At 45.7% G+C, this 21,696-nt stretch overlaps 1 protein-coding gene across 2 annotated transcripts in view; it reads right to left on the bottom strand.

The window, feature by feature from the left end:
* Positions 1-1,899: 1,899 nt before the first annotated feature.
* The window catches only part of trappc10 (trafficking protein particle complex subunit 10), a 46,801-nt gene continuing 27,004 nt past the window's right edge, over positions 1,900-21,696 (bottom strand). The window contains exons 12-23 of one of the 2 annotated variants that reach the window (XM_063211827.1): positions 21,694-21,696; positions 18,982-19,094; positions 16,081-16,841; positions 15,381-15,522; positions 13,508-13,666; positions 12,803-13,032; positions 11,585-11,685; positions 10,774-10,900; positions 9,138-9,302; positions 8,361-8,544; positions 7,035-7,229; positions 1,900-3,309 (exon numbers count right to left, since the gene is read on the bottom strand). The exon at positions 21,694-21,696 is cut by the window's right edge and continues 138 nt beyond it. In XM_063211827.1, coding sequence (XP_063067897.1) covers positions 3,047-3,309; positions 7,035-7,229; positions 8,361-8,544; positions 9,138-9,302; positions 10,774-10,900; positions 11,585-11,685; positions 12,803-13,032; positions 13,508-13,666; positions 15,381-15,522; positions 16,081-16,841; positions 18,982-19,094; positions 21,694-21,696 — 2,443 coding nt within the window. In that variant the 3' untranslated portion in view covers positions 1,900-3,046. The remainder of the gene's footprint in view (positions 3,310-7,034; positions 7,230-8,360; positions 8,545-9,137; positions 9,303-10,773; positions 10,901-11,584; positions 11,686-12,802; positions 13,033-13,507; positions 13,667-15,380; positions 15,523-16,080; positions 16,842-18,981; positions 19,095-21,693) is intronic. The other variant, XM_063211828.1, reaches the window with a different exon arrangement.

Here is a 21,696-nt window from a genome sequence, read left to right as displayed (position 1 = left end):
GATTTTTTTTTTTTATCATAGGATAACGATTATAACAACCCCTTGTGGCGCTGCACATCAAACCTGTTCTGCGAGGAGGTCAACAACCCCTTCATGACACTTCAGCAGCCTGAACTGGAACCATTAATAATACCTCTTCATTCGTGACATACATGTCATTTTGTCTTTAAAAAGAAATTGAGACGCGTGTCTTCCAATTCAGTGGCTCGAGGCTTATGGACTCAAGATGACAAAAGCCTACTGAAAGGGAACTCCCCTGACCTTGACTGACAGGTTTTTTTTGCAATGTGGTAAACTCTTCAGTAATGGTTTTCAGTGGGGCAGTGAAACCGCCTGATCACAGTAATAGGACTTGTGTGTTTCACAGACTGTCGAATTACAGGCCTGCGATAGAATGGGGGTGGGGGGGTTAAGCCAATCACGCTCAGCCTCAGGCCTTAAAACAGCCTCTCATAGGTCACCATGATGACTGCGGTTACAGTTAGTGACAACTGTGTTTTCTCTGTGATAATATCCATAACTGGCATCAAACCATTGGCTACTGTGTGTGGTCCGTAACCAACACCTCAGTGCGTACAGTAGGCTAGGGGCAGCATCAAGTCACCATAAGTTAGTATCAGTCACAGGCATACAAGCACACAAACATACACATACACCCAATCACACTTTTGAAAAGACTATCCTCAACACCCTTCCGGAAAAAAAAAAAAATCAGTCAAAACACTGAAACGTGTTTGTGTCACCTAGCTGAGTTACCACGGCAACAATGCCTGCTCTATCGCGCCCCGCCCCCCCGCCCCCCCCACAACACACGCAGACGTTGTTACCATGTGGATGCTACCTACAGTATTCCATACTGTATTCATCCGGTACATCCACAACAGAACGACTGATGCTGATGGCATATATGCCACGGAGTGTGGGAGTGTGGTTATGGGGGGGGGCGAGCGTTTTGCAAATGCCTGAGTCTGTACTGCACACACCCCAAGCTTCCCAAGAAAAGTGCTCCATAATCCTGAACAAGAGCAAACATTTGAAACAAAAATAATAAGGCAAACATAATCTTTCAAGAAAAAAAAACATCAACAACAACGACAAAAAAAAAAGGCTGGACAGAGTTTTTCCATTTTTTTTCTTTTGAGTACTTAAGATTATGTGACTCTTACACCCAGGGCACAGACATGAACAAAAAAAGAGTAGGATATTTCTTTTTTGTTAATGTCCTGCTTTTTGAAACTGTATAGTTGATTTTTTTTGGTGCAGCCTATACAGTGATTTCTCCTTAAATAATATATATGTTATTAACAATATATACAGAGGCCTGAAGATGGCACTATGGCTGACAGAAGAGAAAGCAGTCAGTTGCGGTGACTGTGTGTGAGTGCGGGAGTCTCTTTCCCACACTCACACATAGACACACACACACACAGATACATACACATACACCCACACACCCGCACACGCGCGCACACACACACACACACACACATACACACCCATAGTTAACACAGCAACACTGAAGCACGACAGAGCAGCAACACAAACTAAACAGTGGCACTCAACACGACAATATCAGCAGGACTGAATTATTCGGATTTCTCCGCTGCTCTTCCATTTTCTGTCCTTTGTCCTTTTTTTTTACCTCTCCCCCATTTCCTCTCTTCTCCTCCTTCCATTTTTCGATGGTGGGGGTCAGAAGTCACACTTGCGAAAATGGATGAAGGGATGTCTAAAGCAGCATCCAAAGCAGTTGCAAGCACAAAACTGAGCGAAATCGTCCCATCCCATCACCGGCCCTCCCTGAATGTTCTCTGACTGAGTCTGTCCGTGTGTGTGTGTGTGTGTCCGTGTGTGTGTGTGTGTGTGTGTGTCCGTGTGTCCGTGTGTGTCCGTGTGTGTGTGTGTGTGTGTGTGTGTGTGTGTGTGTGTGTGTGTGTGTGTGTGTGTGTGTGTGTGTGTGTGTGTCTGTTCCCATTTGTAGCAGAAGGGTGATGGTGGGATTACAGGACGCAACAGTGAGTCAGGACCAAACCAAGAGAAAATGAATTTCATAGCTCGCAGAGAACAGTAGATTCAAGCATCTCAGATACTTAATCCATTTGCTATGCTCAGTATTGAAGACGAGAGAGAGTTTGTCCACCAGAGAGCAAGACAGAGGATAAAGAGCTTAATCTGAAATGTTTGTCTCAGTGAGAGGACTTCAATAGAAGAGAGAGACAGTTAGGTAAATTCTCAGGTTCTGACCCAACAACAAATGTTCAAACCAGTGTTCTGTCGTTTTCTGTTCGGTTTGTCCTTTTTATGTCTTTTTTTTTTAGTCTGGGAGAGGGGCAGGATATGACCACCAACCCAACCTGCCAGTCCTATGGAACACAGAGCAGGGGAAGTGAGTGAGACATGGGAAGTGCAGGGTACACGACCTTTGACCTCCATCCCCTCATCAGTAATTCCCATAAACAGGAACAGAGGATAGGAGCAGGGGCGGAGATATACGGGAGGCAAGCAGGGCATTTGCCCCTGGGCCCAGGGTCCTCCTGTATTGGTGGTGGGGGGCCAGATTGTAACCATGGTAGGCCACATGGAGGGCCCCATTAGTGTCTTGCTCTAGGGCCCTATGTGCAATTGTTCCGCCAATGGATAGGAGGCATGGAACATAGACATTAATGCACACGTCTATAGTGTGGAACACATAGTCCTCCGGGGAAGAAACAGGGGAGGTAGGGAGGGGAGTTGGGAAGTTGTAGAGCTGTGGTGGCGGGAGAAAGTTAGAGAGATCCAGAACAGGGGCTGTAGAAAGACAGAAAGAACATGGACCATGGGCATTGGGTGGGCTGGGTGTTGGGGCTGGGGTCAAAGGTCTGGAACAGTTTGAAGAAGTCAAGGTCAAGGTCATTGGGGTCATGTGGCGTTGACCTCCAGGATGTGGTTGTCGGTGGCCAGCAGCACCAGCACCTGTCTGGACCATGGGGCATTGTGGGTAGGCGGGTGTTGGGGCTGGGGCAAAAGCTCTGGAGCAGTACAGGGGTCAAGGTGAAGGTTATGGGGGTCATGTGGCGTTGACCTCCAGGATGTGATCATCGGTGGCTGGCAGCACCAGCACCTGGCTGCCCTGGCTGCTGTTGAACACCTGTCCGGGGCCAAAGGGCTCCAGGCGGGGCATGGGAAGGCCGCGCGAGGCCGGGGGCTGCGGCTGGTCCCCGCTGCCCAGCGAGTGGATGCTGCCTCGGCTGCGCAGGCTGGCCGTGTCCGCCCCGTCCTCCAGGCCCTTGTCCAGCAGCGATAGGTTGTCGTTCTCCAGGCAGCTGTCTACTTGGAAATAAGTATAGAGAGGAAGTTAAGGTTAGGAGTGTTATCATGACATGCATGTCCGCTTAATTAGAAAATGCTGCTCTCTGGACTGCAATTGCTGTCGTTTCATTTGAGTGTTAGCATGAGGCACAGGCTGAGGCTGATATTTCGGCCTAATCCTTCTTCAGCGTCTTTCCACTTAACCAGTCATCCATTCAATAAACCTATCAGCTAAATGTACTGCACTATACAATATGTGAGTAGCAGTTCAACATGTTCCTCCAAATCAATCACATTTTACCAGAAATTGTCAGCCATATAATAAATAATGCTAATACTGAAAACACTAGAGTTCGCAAGTGAGTGATGTCACGTTGTTTGCGGCCGATTAGCTTTTTCACAGCATTCGGTTTGTAAAGAAAAATACGAATATGAAAATACGAAATGGGAGACACGAATGTTATCCACAGACATCCGTGTGTCCCCGTATTCCTTCCGCATCAACAAAAGATACAGCACAACCACATAGATGTGTTTGCTAGACAAAACATGACGATAATAAACTAATGTTGCTAACCCTCTGCTAACCGGGGAAATATGAGAACTTCATTGGTCATGTTGCGTAAACTAAACGATGGCTAGATAATAAGACAATGTATGATGAACGAGTGAGAGGATGAGCAAGAAGGACCACATGTGCAGTACATATCGGGGTCGCTACATGTTGCAAAAAGACCACGTTGGTGTGATCATGATGATGATGATGATGATGATGATGATGCAGAATATGCAGGACATGAGTACATGAGAACATGTGGAGCAGAGATAAAAAAGCAACACAAACAATGAAGTATGACAGCAAGGGAGAATGCCATCAATCAATCCAGGTCTCGTGTGAGAGAGCACTGAGGAAATTAACTTCTCTTCATCAATGCGTGCGTGCGTGCGTGCGCCTGTGGAATGGAACTCGCAGCCTTGAGAGATTTCCAGGTCGGGGGTATTTCTCATCTTGAGGGGTACAAATGGGACGGGCACTGTGGCGATGCGTCTGATGGAAGCGCATTAGCCATGAAGTATTATTATAATAATCAATCTCATCTCCATCAGTAACCAGAGAGCAGAGCAGCAACGCCAAGGATGCAGTGCATGTGTCTGTGTACGTGCGTGTCTGTGTGCGTACGTGTGCGTCTGTGTGTGTGAGTCTGTGTGTGTGCGTGTGCGTCTGTGTGCGTGCGTGTGCGTCTGTGTGCGTGCGTGTGCGTCTGTGTGCGTGCGTGTGCGTCTGTGTGCGCGCGTGTGCGTCTGTGTGCGCGCGTGTGTCTGTGTGTGCGCGCGTGTGTCTGTGTGTGTGCGGGTGCGTCTGTGCATGCGTGCGTGTCCGTGTGCGCGCGTGTCTGTGTGCGCGCGCGTGTCTGTGTGCGCGCGTGTCTGTGTGCGTACGTGTGCGTGCGTGTGCGTCTGTGCGTGCGCGTGTGTGTGTCTGTGCGCGCGCGTGTGTGTGTCTGTGTGCGCGCGTGTGTGTGTCTGTGTGCGCGCGTGTCCGTGTGCGCGCGTGTCCGTGTGCGCGCGTGTGTCTGTGTGCGCGCGCGTGTGTCCGTGTGCGCGCGTGTGCGAGCGCGTGCGTCTGTGTGCGCGCGTGTGCGTCTGTGTGCGCGCGTGTGTCTGTGTGTGCGCACTGTTTGCGCGCGCGTGTCTGTTTGCGTGTGTGTGTGTCTGTGCGTGCGCGTCTGTGCGCGTGTCTGTGTGTGCGCGCGCGTCTGTGTGTGCGCGCGCGTGTCTGTGTGCGCGCGTGTCTGTGTGCGCGCGTGTCTGTGTGCGCGCGTGTCTGTGTGCGCGCGTGTCTGTGTGCATGTGCGTCTGTGTCTGTGTGCGCGCGTGTGTGTCTGTCTGTGTGCGCGCATGTGTGTCTGTGTGCGCGCATGTGTGTCTGTGTGCGCGCGCGTGTCTGTGTGCGCGCGCGTGTGTCTGTGTGCGCGTGTGTGTGTCTGTGTCCGTCTGCCTGTCGTCTGCCGGTCTGCCTGCCTGCCTGTCTGTCACTTGGGAGGCAGAAATACGGTACACTAACAAACATCTGCCGAACGGGATGACGCATGCTTTCTTTTTTTCAAAGAAGAATGCTCTTGGGCAAACAATAATAATCCCGTAATTGATGCACTCACAAAGTTTTGATTGGAATAATGATGAGACTGACTTGCATGATGATGATGATGATGGTTTAAGTTATCTCAAAACAGTACAGCTTGGCTATTGTCAGTCCAAGCAGTTTTTCTGTGGTACTGACTGTGTGCAACATTACGCAATAAGGTGCTGTGTTTGACATTAACTTAGGAAGTAGTAGGATATCTGATACATCCTAGTTCCCACCAGTCAGGAATGCACCATTACTCCAACACATGGCAGTCAAAGTTTTCAAAAACATTCTTTACTTCAACCTACTAACTTCAAACATAAGTTGAATGTTACTTATTGAACGAATTAGTAGTATTCATTTAAATAAATTGAGTATTCAAGTAAAGGTTAAACATTGAAGGGGGAGTAATTCCAAACGCAAGACAAACACTCTACTGACCTTGAAGAAAGACAAACTCAAGACACTGTCCTGTCAATGTATTGTGATTGTGGATCTTTTGAACAAGATGACCTGGATCAATGAGAATCTTCAACCACAATATAATGAGATGTCATAAAATGTAATGTAGTGCTTGCTTACCCACCAGTGTCTGGTTGGATGGCAGGGGTGGCACTGTGTGTAATGTAGAGTAATGTAATCCAATGCAATGCAATGCAATGCAATGCTTGCCTACCTGTGTCAGTCAAGTGGAATATAATGTGCAATGTAATTTCAGGCAATGCAGTGTAATGCTTGTCTATGTGTGTCTGGATGGCAAGAGTAGCTAGCATTGTGTGTAATGTAGTGTGATGCAATGCCTGTATTAGTTAAGTTTAATGTAACAACACAACATAATGCAACTCTTGCCCACCTGTATCTGGCTGAATGGAATGGGTGGCGTTGTGTGTAATGTGTGTACTGTAATGCCTTCCCACCTGCAGCAGTTTAGTGTAATGTAATGCATTGTAATGTAGTGTAGTATAGTATAGTGTAGAGTTGTGTAGAGTAGTGTAGTGTACAAGGGGTGTCACGGTATGAAATCATACATATTTAAAAGTACCGGTCAACAAAACCATTTAAAAAAATCATGCGTCTCCGTGGCAACATCAGCAGACTTTGATGAGAAGTTGGAAAGGCCAACAGTGTGACTGTGTACGGTGCAGCTATCTGGTGCGGTACAGTATATATTTTTTTATTTCAATCAGTAATTATTTTTGTCAGCATTATACTGTTACTGCAGTTTACCGGTATACCGGTTATAGTGACACCCTTATAGTGTACAGCACAACACAACACACATAAAACATAACATACAGCACAACATATAGCATCACATCACATCACATAACAAAACATAACAATGCTTGCCCACCTGTGTCCAGCTGGATGTGTAATGTGATGCAATGTAATGCAATGCAATGTAGTGTACTGTCATGCAACATAGCATAACATAGCGCTTGCCCACCTGTGTCTGGCTGGATGTGTAATGTGATGCAATGCCATGTAGTGTACTGTCATGCAACATAGCATAACATAACGCTTGCCCACCTGTGTCCAGCTGGATATGTAATGTGATACAATGTCATGTAGTGTACTGTACTGTCATGCAACATAGCATAACATAGCGCTTGCCCACCTGTGTCTGGCTGGATGGCAGGGGTGGCGTTGTGTGGCAGGTACTTGAGCAGCTTGACGCTGGGGAAGGGCAGGTGCCCGGCGAAGAGGGGCATCACCTCCATCTGCACCCGGTGAGTGGCACTGGCCGCCACGGGCATCGACACCACGCCCGAGCTCTTACCGCACACCGCCCAGTTGCTGCTGTTGTCCACCACTACAACACCAGACACGCAAGGGAAAAACAATGAGCCTCAGGGGCCCGAGGGCGCTGTGGCGTAGCGCCGTAAGCCCCCCCATATTTGGGCTTGCATGCCCACGGGGACCCCGGCTCGAGTCCAGCCGGGGTAATTTCCCGATCCCACCCCGTCTCTCTGTCCCACTCGCTTCCTGTCACCGTCTCAGACAGTCCTATCAAATAAAGGCATAAAAGCCCCTAAACATATATTTAAAAAAAAAAAAACAATGAGCCACTTCTTGATCCATGAAAGCATATTCCAGCAGAAGATTAATCCTAACTCTCTCCAAAAAAGCCTAGAGTTACTATGCCCCATCTGAAATATGCTTAGTGGTCTAAACGCATCGTTATATGCAGTATGAGCCCATTCATGGCCATTTTCTTGCATATAGACTTGCACACACACACACACAAACATGAGCTCTAACGTCCTATTCTAGTGAAATACAGACTTGCATACCCATCCTACCACATGAGCATGATTGTTCTATTCTAATAAACCACAAACTTGGACACACGTGTGGCACTTCCTAAGTGAGGGACAGACTTGGACACGTAACCTCATACATGAGCTTGGTGGCCCTACTCTGTCGGACACATACCCTAATACATAAGCTTGGTTGACTCTATTATTGTGAAATCAGAGATTTGGACACCTATCCTCACATGCTGGGCTCTAAATTAACGCTTTTCATCACCAGCCAAAATGGCTAGTAGATGTTGATCTTACTAGCCAAACACACATTCACTAATGGGTCAAAGTGGCTAGTGAGTTGGTCTTTTCCACCAGCCAAACTGAAAGTGGTCAAGCATTTGGCTGGTTTGCTGGTGTTAATTTAGAGTCAGCTCAAATGTGTGCTTGGTGACCCCATCTTGCTGAGGGAAAAGTGAAATGAAGTCTCACACACGTAGCGCGCTAAGCCCCCCACATTTGGGCTTGCATGCCCACGGGGACCCCGGTTTGAGTCAGTCCGGGGTCATTTCCCGATCCTCCCCATCTCTCTGTCCCACTCGCTTCCTGTCTCCATCTCACACTGTCCTGTCAAAATAAAAGGCATAAAAGCCCCTAAAAAACATTTAAAAAAAATAAAGTCTCACACACGTACGTACCCTCATACATGAGCTTGGTGGTGCGCAGTCCTTCGATCTCCGTGGTCTGTTCCTCCTCGTCGCGTTCGGCCTCGCTGGGCTCGGTCAGGCGCGTGATGGACACCTCGAGGCCACAGAGGGTCCCCATGCGACACTGCTGCTCGCCATCCGCCGGCCGGATCTCCGCCCTCAAGCAGTATAGAGTCTGGAGAAGACAAGAACATTGCGGAGTCAAAAAGCCATCAATAAAAACATCTGAAGCATCATAAATTAAGCATCTCAGGGCTCAAGCAGTAAAAAAGTCTGAAGAATAGAAGAACATCATGGGCAGATGTCAAAAATAAAACCCAATTTGAGTATTAAGTCTACATATGATACTATACGATACAGCACATACGATAAGCTTTGTGACAATGAATATTTGAGGAACATCATGGGAAAAAAGTTCAATAAAAGCAAAGAAAAGTATAAAATTGACACAATAACACTAACATGCACACTGCAAGCAAAACTGCAGCATGACTATGAATATTTGGGCTGAATTAAAATCATATTTCATATTTGGCAGCCTTCAGTAAGTAAGAGTTGAAAACTAATAATCGCCTGCAGAACCTCAAACATTTGGTGCACTAATGGAACAATAAACCACACACTTTTAATGAATATTAACCACAAAAAAACATTTTGAAGTCAAGAGCATGGTGCAAAAAAAGTTCACTGCGCCTACTTAAACTAATGACTGCACCACTTATTGCATGGTGTGCTGAAATAGGTCATAGAGGAGGGTTGAGGACTCACAGACACCCTCTCCAGCTGGAAGTCGTAGCAGTAGGGCTTGAACTCTGCGTCTGCCGGCTCGGCGGGGGCGAAACTGGCGGAGAAGCTGAACTGGAGACAGGCGGGCGGCTCCGACACCCACTTGGCCTCCCACAGCAGGAACGCGCTCTGCTTACTGTACACCAGCTGTGCCAGGGGCAAAACACAAACATTTATCATCATTGACAAAGGGTGATTATGTTTAGAGCTTTACACCACAGCGTAGTGTAAGCATGTATTGTCATTGACAAAGGGTGAGAGAGGAGAGGAGAGGAGAGGAGAGGAGAGGAGAGGAGAGGAGAGGAGAGGAGAGGAGAGACTACATCATGCAATAAGAAGTGGTTGAGTGCATATCACACCAGCTGGCCAGGTGGAGGACAAATAAAGGCCAACTCTTCCAAGTGAGGAAGGCATTGCCCGTCTGTCTAATTAACCCCATCCCTGATGATTATGTGAAATGATTGGGGTCTTACATATATGCACTGTGATAACCTATGTCCTCATCATTATTATTATGTTGTTTTTTATTGGCTGGTGTGTGTGTGTGTGTGTGTGTGTGTGTGTGTGTGTGTGTGTGTGTGTGTGTGTGTGTGTGTGTGTGTGTGTGTGTGTGTGTGTGTGTGTGTGTGTGTGTGTGTGTGTGTGTGCGTGCGCGCGCATGTCTTCTAAATACCGGCTACAACTAATTTCCCCCTTGTGAACAAATATATCTGCTTGACCTGACTTGACATCCCTAGCTATGGTAACATCTTTGAGCAAAACCTGCTGGACAGAGGCAGATCAACGCTGTCCAATGACCCAAAAGGACCGTTTCCAAATTGCAGGGGTTTTATCCCATAACCAAGTGCAACATGAACTGATTTGAGTAACGAACAAAAAGCTATTGGTTCCTGAAAGAAAATTATTAACTAGCTTTCAGTTTGTTTTTCCAATAATCAACCCTAGGCAGGCAAATTTAAAACCGATGGAGATGGCTGCGACGTGAGAACAAGTGAAGCAATGAAAGTGGCGTGAATACTACAGAGGTTGGTTTTAACCCATTGACGCCTAAGGCACCTGCAAAAAAGGGCGCTGAATGCCTGAGCCCTTTTTAAGAAAAGCTGCCCTCAGCCTATAAAAACCTAAATATCTCAGCTTCTGAATCACATAAAAATATGCACTAAGTTGCATTTAAACGCTTAAACCCTCATCTTTCATTAGGATGTGTTCATTCATCTCAAACAAACAGAGATTTTTAATAACGTTGTTTCAAATCTCATGACTCTGAATGTTGTGTAATGCAGCTCCAGGCGCCAGGGCCCATGTTGCACAACACAATATCAGGCATCAATGGGTTAAACCCCAGAAGTCATTCTCCTCATATCCTAGTAAGGCACACACATTCCATGCAATGCAAGAAATTAACATTGTACATGGAGTGTGTGCTGTATCAGTGCTTACTTGTATGACATTGGCACACAATATATAAAAGTGACCCTTATACGGTATAAGATTTTATACGATTTGTACAGTCATGTACGTTTTTTAATATCTTTTTCCCAATGTAACAAATGGCTGTCGTTTATCACCAAGAAGTGTGTGTGTGTGTGTGCACGCGCGCATACATGCGTGAACTCACTTGCTGGGCCTTGTTATTGAGTGAATGGAGCTCCAGTGATGAGTTCTGTTGCCGCTGTGTGACAGTGGGCTCCATCAGTCGGAAGCTGGAGTCGGTCACATTCTGCAGACACACCTGAATGTACTTCCTGTCGGGAGAAGAACCCAATATTGATGAGTGGAGGTGCAAAACGCACACCAGAAAAAGAGGTGCTGGCAACCAGTAGAACACTTGCAGGAGGAGAGAAGTGCCGCACACTCTCGAGTTGTATAAACACGTTTCTAATGTGACAACATTTCGGCCTGTCGCCTTTCGTGAACTGAGGAAGGCCGACAGGCCGAAACGTTGTCACGTTAAAAACTTGTGTATACAACTCGAGAGTGTGCGGCACTTCTCTCCTCCTGCAAGAAGAACCCCATATGTCACAAGCGTCATTCTTCTAATAGGTTATTTGTAGATGGAAAGTCAATAAAATGCTGCAATTATGGGCCCATAAGCCACTACTTTTTCCCTAATGTTTTGAACCCTGTGACACATTTTGGTGTTTTTTGAGAACCTTTTGGGAGGGATTTGATCAGACACATCTGGCAACACTGCTAACAGTCCAGAAATTACAGGAGGATGTCGTGTGAAATGGCATGCTCCTGTAATGGATTAACAGATTAATAATCAGTGCATATCCTGTGTATATGTACTGTACAGTATGTGTCAATGATAATAATAACAATCAATAGCAATACAATACTAACTAAATGTTATAGTATATTAAATTATTAAATAAAATGCATGTTATGCATGTTACTGTATGATAATGTAATATATACTACGTTACCTCTTCCCGGCTGACAGTAGGGAGTGTTTCGCTTTGAAGGGGATGTGGAAGGTGAGGGAGATGAGAGTGGAGTATATAGACCAGGGGCAGTCTATAGACACCTGCCAATAGACAAAGTTGCACATTAGGCTAGCACACACACGCATACACCAATACACATACTAGGGCTGTAAACAATATTGTATTGAACCAAAACACTGTGATGCACAGTTCCACAAAACTGTATTACGGGAAGATCAGATGGGCAAAACAACCAGGATGAGTCTCGGCTCCCTCTTCTTTACAAAACTGCCCCTCTTCAGCAAGGTTTCTGACATGTCTGGAGTGAATATCTTTCTTGAGGTCATGCCATATAATCTCAATTGGGTTTATGTCAGGGCCTTGACTGGGCTATTCCAGAGAATGTATTTTATTGTTATGAGGCCATTCCTAAATCAATTTGCTTCTTAACTATGGGCTATTGTCCTGCTTCAGCACCCATCCTTTTGTGCGCTTCAATTGTGTGACAGACAACCTCACAATATTCTGTAAAATGTCTCAATAAACTTGTGAGTTCATTGTTCCACTGATAATAGCTAACTTACAAGGGCCTGAGACACCAAGGCCACCCCATATTATGATGCTCCCGCCACCATGCTTAAAAGAGGAGATGCTGTCTCTCTCGCCTAAACAGTTCCTGTCACACTCTCTGACTCTCCTGTCCTGCTTGCATACTCGAGAAGTTGTGCTCTTGGATGTCCGCTCCCTCCACCACACTTTATATTCAGGAGGGCCCACAAAATGTGTTAATTTCCGCACTTGTTTTGTGCTGCACTTCTTATTTATTGCTGTACTTATTTATTGTGTGTGTGTGTGAGAGAGAGAGATGCCTTGGCAAAATGTATGCAACAGTGAGCTATATATGATTATTTTATGTGTAAATATGTGTGTTATGTCTTGTGGGCAATGCCTTTATTTATGTGTGTATGCTACTTGACACCTTAATTTCCCCCTGGGATCAATAAACGATACTCTACTCTACTCTGATTGCCTGCACAGTCTGTACTTGCTATTTACAGTATGTCCTCATTGTAAGTCGCTTTGGACAAAAGCGTTCGCTGCATGTAACGTAATGTAATATAATGCTATGTAATATAAAGTGATAAAGCCCCAGAGAAATACCTAAAAAAAGGGGAGGAAAACAAAAAACAGAACCAAGAAGTGGAATTGGGCGCTAACCTTCTGGTCGACGACGGCCACTCCGCTGTTGTAGCGCGTGCGGCTCTTGGGCCGGTGGCGGACCTCGCCGTTGGTGAGGCGCTCGGTGTCGGGCCGGGAGGGGGAGGCGGGGATGTGGCACAGAACGTCCAGCTGGAACTCAAGCGTGTGGTAGGGCGGCGTGGGGGGCAGGGAGATACTCGTCACCTTCTCACTCGAATGGATGGACAGAGCACTCTCTCCGACCAGCTCTGAAGAGGCAGGGAGAGGGAGGGAGAAGAAGAGGGGGAGAGTCAGAGGAAGAGAGGGGGAGAAAGAAAGAAAGAAAGAAAGAAAGAAAGAAAGAAAGAAAGAAAGAAAGAAAGAAAGAAAGAAAGAAAGAAAGAAAGAAAGAAAGAAAGAAAGAAAGAAAGAAAGAAAGAAAGAAAGAAAGAAAGAGCATATATAAGGAGATAAAGAAAGCGAGAAGGGGGGGGGGGGGTTGTCACATAGCTAAGTGATAGTGTTTCACTTCTACAATACTGAATATGTGTGTCAGTGGCTCTTTTTCGGTGTGGATACCCAACAGGACAGAAATAGGACACAGCTGTGTGTGTGTGTGTGTGTGTGTGTGTGTGTGTGTGTGTGTGTGTGTGTGTGTGTGTGTGTGTGTGTGTGTGTGTGTGTGTGTGTGTGTGTGTGTGTGTGTGTGTGTGTGTGTGTGTGTGTGTGTGTGTGTCCTCTTACCCCCTGTGCTGGAGGCAATTCTGGCCGTGCAGGAGTTGCTGTGCAGTATGGGCATGGAGTCGGTGTTGCTAAGCTGCAAGGCATCCCCCTTCTTCACCGCGTAGTGTCCCGTTACTATGGTGAACTTCACCTTCTGAGGGAGCCCGGCCAACAGGTTGTCTAGGAGACCAGCACAGACGACAACACCACGTCAGTCATTTGGACCAGAGAATATTTTTGCGTGCGCCCCCCACATCCTGAATTTCAAATGCCATTCCAAACCTTTTTTGACCCTTAATATTGCTGAATCTTAATGTGAAAGTAACAGGGAAAGTACATAAATGTAGTTAACCACACAAAGTGAATACTCTTACAAACAATTTATTGAATGGTTGTATGGAAGAATATATTCAAGGTTTATGGAAACAGTCCTTTCTTTCTGTGACCCCTTTACAAAGGTCCTGGCTATATAATTAGAATATCTAATGATTAAGACAAAGACAGTCCTAACCAAGTATTGAACATTGACTTGATATGTAGAAAGTAGCAAATTCCAACTGGTTTGATGTGAAATCAAATTTCTTTCTTTTTTTCTGAAGAAAATTGTGATTTTATTACAATATTCTAATAATGTGAATTCCTCAATTCACGTTTTTTGGGGCCTGGAAGGCAAAAAATATGTAATAATAAAATAGTTCAAAATGTGGGCAATGCATCTACACAAGCCATGAAAGTTAAACATTATTGATGGAATTATGGAAATAAATCAACTTTTTCATGCTATTCTAATTCTATGACCAGGACCTGTATACCTCCATGGCCCCACTAGGGTTCCCCAGCTCCAGTTTAAGAACCACTGCTGCAAAGCAGCTGCAGAGAGCATGATGATGACACATTCAAGACCAATGGAAAAGATGAGCCAAAGATTGGAAGAGAACTAGACAGATTATTTTTAAGGCCAGACAAGGATAACGAGCAGCCACAGAAGGACAGATTGGGCGCTTCTTGTTTCACAGAGGAGACTCTCTTCAGGAGAGGCCACACAGACAGTCTGAATGAGATAGACGGGCAAGTGCAATAACAGACAGGAGTGGGCGACAGAGAGACGGAGCGAAAGAATAGAGAGGTCAAGGTAGACTGAGACAAACAAAAAGAAGAACCTAAAAGACATGAATGGAGGGAGGGAGAAAGAAAGAAAGACAAAAATAAAGAAAGAAAGAGAAGGACAAATAGAGGATGATGAAAAGAAATGGACAGAGAGAGACGGGAAGAGAGAACAATAGGCAAACAGAGAGCAGTGGATGGAGAGAAAGAACAGAGAGGTGAAGGAAGAGATTCATGAATGGGAGACATGGGAGACAGGGAGACGGGGGGCAGAGAGAGACAGATACAGAGACAGACAGACATACAAAGAGAAGGAACTAAAAGACACATGAATGGAGGGAAAGAAAGAAAGAAAGAAAGAAAGAAAGAAAGAAAGAAAGAAAGAAAGAAAGAAAGAAAGAAATAAATAAAGAAAGAAAGAAAAGGACGAAAAGAAATGGACAGATACAAAATAAAAGGTTGAGAGTGACCAGTGTTGCCATATTTGTCTGATCAAATCCCGCCCAAAAAGGTTCTCAAAAACGCCAAAATGTGCTAAATTTTGCCCAATTTCAACAAATTGGATTGATTTCTATGGTCAGAAAACTGCAGGGAAAAAACGCCAAATGGTCTTTTTTTGTTTTTGTTTTTTGGCCATCCCAAGCAGCGGATAACCGCCCAATTTGGCAACACTGAGAGTGACTCCGACAGGTGACAGGTGACTCACCTACTAGCGGGCGACCCTCACCTACTAGCGGGCGACCCTCACCTACTAACGGGCGACCCTCACCTACTAGCGGGCGATCCTCACCTGTTAGCGGTTCGATAGTGAGCTGAGGCTCCTGGGAGTAGACGTCGTAGTGAACTGTGGGGTAGATGTGGGGCAGCACGAACTGCAGACGGCCCACCGTCGCACTCAGCTGCCGCAGCGTGTACGTGCCGGCCTTCTGGCTCTGAGTGCAGGCAGAAGAGGAGAGGAAGAACAAAGTTACAACAGAGTCGGACCTAAGTTACATGATGCAAACACTCTAGAAAGCAAAACGGGTCGCAACTAGGGCTACTCAATCAATTGAAAATCGTGATTTAATCGTGTTATTGAAATCGGGGTTTAATCGTGGCAACAGTGACCGGCCTTCAAGCGTCCTTGAAACCAGAACATGCTGACCGGCAATTTTTTTTTATTGTTGTTTATTGTTGTTCAATAATCGTGATTATTTAATAATCATTATTTCAATTTTGATCCAAATAATCGCGATTATCATTTTTTCCATAATCGTGCAGCCCTAGTTGCAATCCATGGACAGATCAAACACTGCAGAGTCTTTTAGAGTCGCTTGCAAGCATCTAAAGGAGGGACACAGCACTGCACTGTGAAACAGAGATACAGAACTTGAGCATGGCAATTTACCAGACAAAAGATTAATACTCACACTGACATCTTGAACAACTAAATTGTTGTGACGACCAAAGATATGGACTACATACATGTATGCATGTTCAAATGCTCTTACCGGAGCTGTGAAGGGGATGCTGTTGTTGCCCGGCAACAGCGTGACATCCTGAGTCTTCAGCATCTGGGTGTTGTCCTCCATGGCAACCGAGGCAGTGGTACCCCCTGACCCCGTGGAGCCTCCCGTACCACCACCACCACCTCCTCCACCTCCACCTCCACCACCACCACCACCACTACCCCCAACAACAGCAGCAGCAGTACTCGGAGTGTCCAGCGAGGTGGCGCTGTCCCGACGCCGCAGCAGCAGGTGAACATTCTTACACACCACGCCGGTGGTGTTGAGTGTGTTGTCCGACGGGCTGCGGTCCTGGATCTCGTACAGCTCCAAGGTGGTGGGCGGACCTCCGGCTCCAGACAACCCACCCGGGGTCCCCAAACCCCCACTGCCCGGTCCTAGGGGTCCCCCTCCTGCAGGGCTCACAGCCGGGAACACAACAGTCCCGTCCGGGGAAACCCCGCTGGGTAAAGTCCCAACACCACCACCACTAGTGCTGCCACTGCTCTGGGCTGGGTTGCGTCTCTGTGGCGTGGTGTGGGCAGACGAGGAGGGCGTGGGCGCCCCCCTGTGGCCGCCCGGCTGCTCCACGCTAAAGTGCAGGCTGACAGCCAGCTGCTCCAGCCGCACGGCCACGGGCATCAGGCTGCAGAGGCGCAGCTCCAGCTGCAGGGCGGCGCCAACGTGCACCGTGGGGCAGGCCGGCTGGAAGCGCAGCTCGCGCAGCTGGGCAAACGCCACCATGCTCAGGGACACCTTGGGGTCTGCACAAACAACACACAACACACATTGCATTACATTAAGGCCCAATTTCAAATCACCCCTTGGCCCTACCCCTTACACCCCCCCCCCCCCCCCCCTGCTCACACACCAACACATTATATCATATCAGAATTAGGACCCCAGGAAGACTAGCGAACTGCTACGGCATAAGCTAATGGGGATCCTTTAATAAAATAAAATAAAATAAAATAAAATAAAATAAAAAAATATCACATTACATTTACATCTGGTCTGCAAAGAGGATAGTGGTGACTAGAGGTGTCTTTCGTGACTATTTACTGCACTGATGCACGAGTTAGTCGAGACCCAGGGTTGATTCTTAGACATATTGTGTGGGTGTGTGTACTAGTAGAGTAGAACAGAGTAGAGTTGAGTAGAAGTACTCTACTTAACCCTGTTCTAATAAACTTTAAAACACCAACCCTAATTGGTATCTGTACTTACTTATTGTTCTGTATACTTCCTGTGCATCTGCCAGTGTTGAATGCTAAGATTATGTCCTCGATTGTAAAGCGCTTTAGATAACAGTGTAAAATATAATGTATTGGCGTATGTGCACATCCGAAACTTAGGAATCGAGCAAGACAAGAGCAAGACAACAAGAAGTAATAAAACAAACAAACAAGCAAAACAAAAAAAATGATCTGCTCACAACAGGCATATGCAGGCAAAACACACTCACCCGGTCACACACAGGGCTTGACCGATATGGAGTGGGTGTTTCTGATTGGCAATTCCAACCAGGAAATGTGTTTATTGGTTGCAAAAGTTAGTTTAGAAATGCAATCCGTGTAACTGAATAGAACAGGACCTTGGTGCCCGTTTGAACAGTCTTTGGTCTGAGGTTCTCACTAAATTCTTCCTTCCCCTACTCACCTTGGCCGGCCTCACAAGAAATAACATCTAGTGGGTTTTTTTTCACTAATGTCCTTCAGCACTATTCACCCTGGTTGAACCCAATAGATAATAACATCTTGAGTATTGATTTCAGTCCATCCCAACTCACCTTGAGCCTGGCTGGACCTCACAAAGGACAAAATCGTTCTCATTCCATTCCCTATTTAAGCTGACCCTGGGTAAACATCACACATTTAACAATAACATCTACAGTGTCCACTAAGGTCGGTCCGGCCCTCAATTTCCGAAGTGAGTGTCAAAAATGTGGTGGCCTGCACCTGTACAACCGGGATGCCTATCCCTTCTAACCTTGAATAAAAAACAAGAGGGGCATGGGTAATTCCCTGTTATTTATGGCCCCCATTGTTTTTCTTTTATCCCACCCTCTAGTTTTTGTTTTGTCTGGTTGTAGTGTTGAATTTGTGGGCAAACCAAAGAGCATTCCTAGCAACTGTATTTTATACTGTTGATATGGCTACAAGAAACTTGAACTTGAACTTGGTTGGCTGAACCTCACAGGTGACAAGATCCAACGTGTTTCCACTAAGGTCCTCCATTCCCTATTCACCCTGACTCAACTGAGCCTCGCAGATGAACACACCATGTTTTCAACTGTCAATTTTGCAAGGAAAACAGATTTCCTGCTTGGAACAGCCATTTACTACCCTGATACCGAGTGGCTGCTTCGGATGTACAATTACAACCTGTAAATCAGTTTATTGGATTCAAAATCATTAGTTGAAAATGTTTCAAATGTACACTATTTAACTGAACAAAATGCAGCTGAAGCTTTTCCATTTAGGTCTTCCCTCCTCTACGTACGCTAGGCCTGGCGGTCCCTCGCAGACAATAACATCTAAAGTTCTATTATCTTTTAAAAATATATATTTTCTTAGCTTTTATTATGCCTAAATTTGGGAGGACAGTCGAGAGAGGGGCAGGATATGAGTGGGAAGAGAGAGATGGGGAAGGGTCGGCAAAGGACCCGGGCCGGAATCAAAGCCGGGTCGCAGGGGTAGCAGCCAAGCGCCCTACCGTTGGGCCACGGTAGGGCCACCTCTGTTGTTATCTTGTGTTTTTATGTGTTGTATTTAATGTGTTACGTGGAGAAGTGAAACACACAGCATGGCACATTTCTATGCCAACAAACATTAAAGTAGTAAAGTGAAGCAATATCTCATCTCATCTACATGTTTTCCCACTAAGGTCCCCCACCGTACGCACCCTGGGCTTGGCTGGCCTGGTTGGCATAGCTGAGGATCTCCTGGCAGAAGTGTTTCCGCTCCTCTTCGGTCAGGTTGGCATCGCTCGCCAGCAGGGCACTCGTCTGGAGATAGCTGGCACAGGTGGTTAAGGAGCACAGCACGTGCATGGGCAATAATCAGAGGCATTATAATGTGCTCCACAAACACAAAAGCATACGAGCAGTAAAAGTACACAGTACAAGTATAGAGGCAGGAAAAAATGTCAGGAATTGGGGTCAATGTGGTGAAACTACACAATGGAGCACATGGGAATTTTTAGACACTTCCAGGGAGATGGGAGTCATTTTTGCAACTATTTGAGGCATCACATGTGACATGAGTAATTTTTTTAAACTATTTGAGGAATCACATTTTCTCATCTGAGAGTTACATTTTGGCAGCATCTACAGAGTAATTTGGAATTTTCAGTCATGAGGGGTGGATAATCAGAAAAAAAGTGTTTTCCATGCACACCAGCCATGAAATAATCCACCATTAAGAAACTTGAATAACACAGCCAACTATTTCAAGATCCAACACCAATGAGCATATTCTACCAATGCCAAGGCTTTTGGCTTGTTTTAGTCCCTGATGTTCTATGTATTTGTGCCCCACAAAGCGAATGTTGTTCCAGTAACTTAAAACTAAATATCTGACTTGCAAGACAGCAAAGCACTTCCAAGAAATCAGATCCCATCCCTATCTATAGTTTTATAGTTTATGTGTGAGGGGGCGGGTATTAAGTGCTGCTTCTCAAAAAACTGTCTTTATAGGTCTGCGCCATTGGCAGGGGATTAGCTGATGTAACACGACACTACTCGTCTATAATGCCAAAGAGCCACCCAGGCCCAAAATACTACGTGTCATGAGCAAAGACAGGGCAGCAGTTCTAGGGCAGAGTACTGTAAAGCTTGCTATGAGCTTGCTATGATGAGGACAGGTTAGACTGGTGGTTGGACTGGTGTTGAGAGATGGAATGATGAGGCACAGGTGTATGTATGATGTGATACTGTAGGTGTGTAATTAGTGTGTGCCTGTGTGTGTATGCGTGCGTGTGTGTGTGTGTGTGTGTGCACGCGTGTGGTATTTGTAGGTTAAAGTTCGTGTGAGCATGTTTTTGTGTGTGCGGCGCGTGTCTATGATAGGCGTGTGTGTGTATGACAGAGAGCGAGAGAGAGAGAGAGAGAGAGAGAGAGAGAGAGAGAGAGAGAGAGAGAGAGAGAGAGAGAGAGAGAGAGAGAGAGATCTGAATGTTGTGTACATGTGTGTGCCATGTTTATATGCATGCCTGTGTGATGTATATGAGAAGGCTGTGTGTGCTAAACAGTATGCAGAGATGGAAATACACGTCTTGTTGACAGGAAGAGACAGAAACCACAGATGAACCCATCTCTCTTGGTCTGACTGGGAGCTCCCCCCTGGTATGCTCATCGCAACGCCCTAATGAACCAGGAAACAGAAACTGGATGGCTGGCCAGTCTACAGTACATCTCTTTTCCAAAAAAATAGAATATCATGGAAAAAGTTCATTTATTTCCATGATTCCATGAAAATGTTAAGCTTTCATAGATGATAGATTCACGACCCACACTTTAAACCAGTGTTTCTCAAAGTGGGGCGTAAGCCCCCCTGGGGGGGCGAGAAGGCATCACAGGGGGGGGGGGGAGCGTGTGACATCTGTTTTTGTTTTTTCCCCCAAGGACATGATTTCCTGTCTCGCCAATAAGCCAATATGTTTTAAGCATTATATACATAATTATAAACATTATATTATTAATTGTCATAAATGAACACACATCTGCATTCCATTGCAGTCCCTCTTTGTTTTATTTCACCAGTCACCTTTCCTTTGATTCTGCACAACGTAGCGATCGTAAAATCAGTCTGCGCGAGAACTGCGGAAGCATCCAGACCCTTCGAAGGGGGGAATGATGGGAAAAGTTTGAGAATAACTGCTTTAAACTATTCCTGTGATTAATGTCTTTATTCTTCCACATTTTGGACTTGGACTACAACACTAAGCAAACAGATAGCCGAAGTCATTGATGAAACTTCGACGCAAATTTGCTTTATTTGATCTGGACGTGTTATTGACATGTTTGATTTTGCTAATCACGCTCGCTTGTCAACCTGGGACATTCGAAGATATGAACATTCCAATTGTTCATTACCATGACATTAACTGATTTTAACTCCTGAAATATGCTCTGGTCGCCCAGTTCTCTTCGGCCTTGGTGAATTCGCTTTACTACCCCACTTTGCCAGTCCTCCATAGAGAAATAATGACCGCCATTGCTCAGGTCAAATATAGTGGGGACACACACCGAAATGAATGTAATGCTTATGCAACAACAGTAAAGAAGAAAACTACCATGCTAGAATGCAAACGACAAACTGAAATGAATAAAATGTGGAGGGATTAACAGGAAAAAAGAGAAGAAAAAAAAGATCAATATGAAAAGTTCATTAGACACAGCACACTGGATACTGTTCTTTTTTTCTCTTTATTTTTTGTTCGCTACAAAAAATAAAGAGGAAAAAAAGAACAGCATCCAGTGTGCGGTGTTTAATGAACTTTTCATATTGATCACGTTTTCCTGCCTTACACCTGCACCTGGACAGCTGAAGAGTTGAGCACAAGGACTTTCATGCACTTTGAGAGAAAGAAAAGTGACACATAGTTGAAGGATACTCC

Source organism: Engraulis encrasicolus, chromosome 12 (genome assembly GCF_034702125.1).
Source record: "Engraulis encrasicolus isolate BLACKSEA-1 chromosome 12, IST_EnEncr_1.0, whole genome shotgun sequence".
In the NCBI taxonomy this organism is placed as follows: Eukaryota; Metazoa; Chordata; class Actinopteri; order Clupeiformes; family Engraulidae; genus Engraulis; species Engraulis encrasicolus.
The sequence above is the reverse complement of the archived record's forward strand: the minus strand, read 5'-3'. Positions and strand labels throughout refer to the sequence as shown.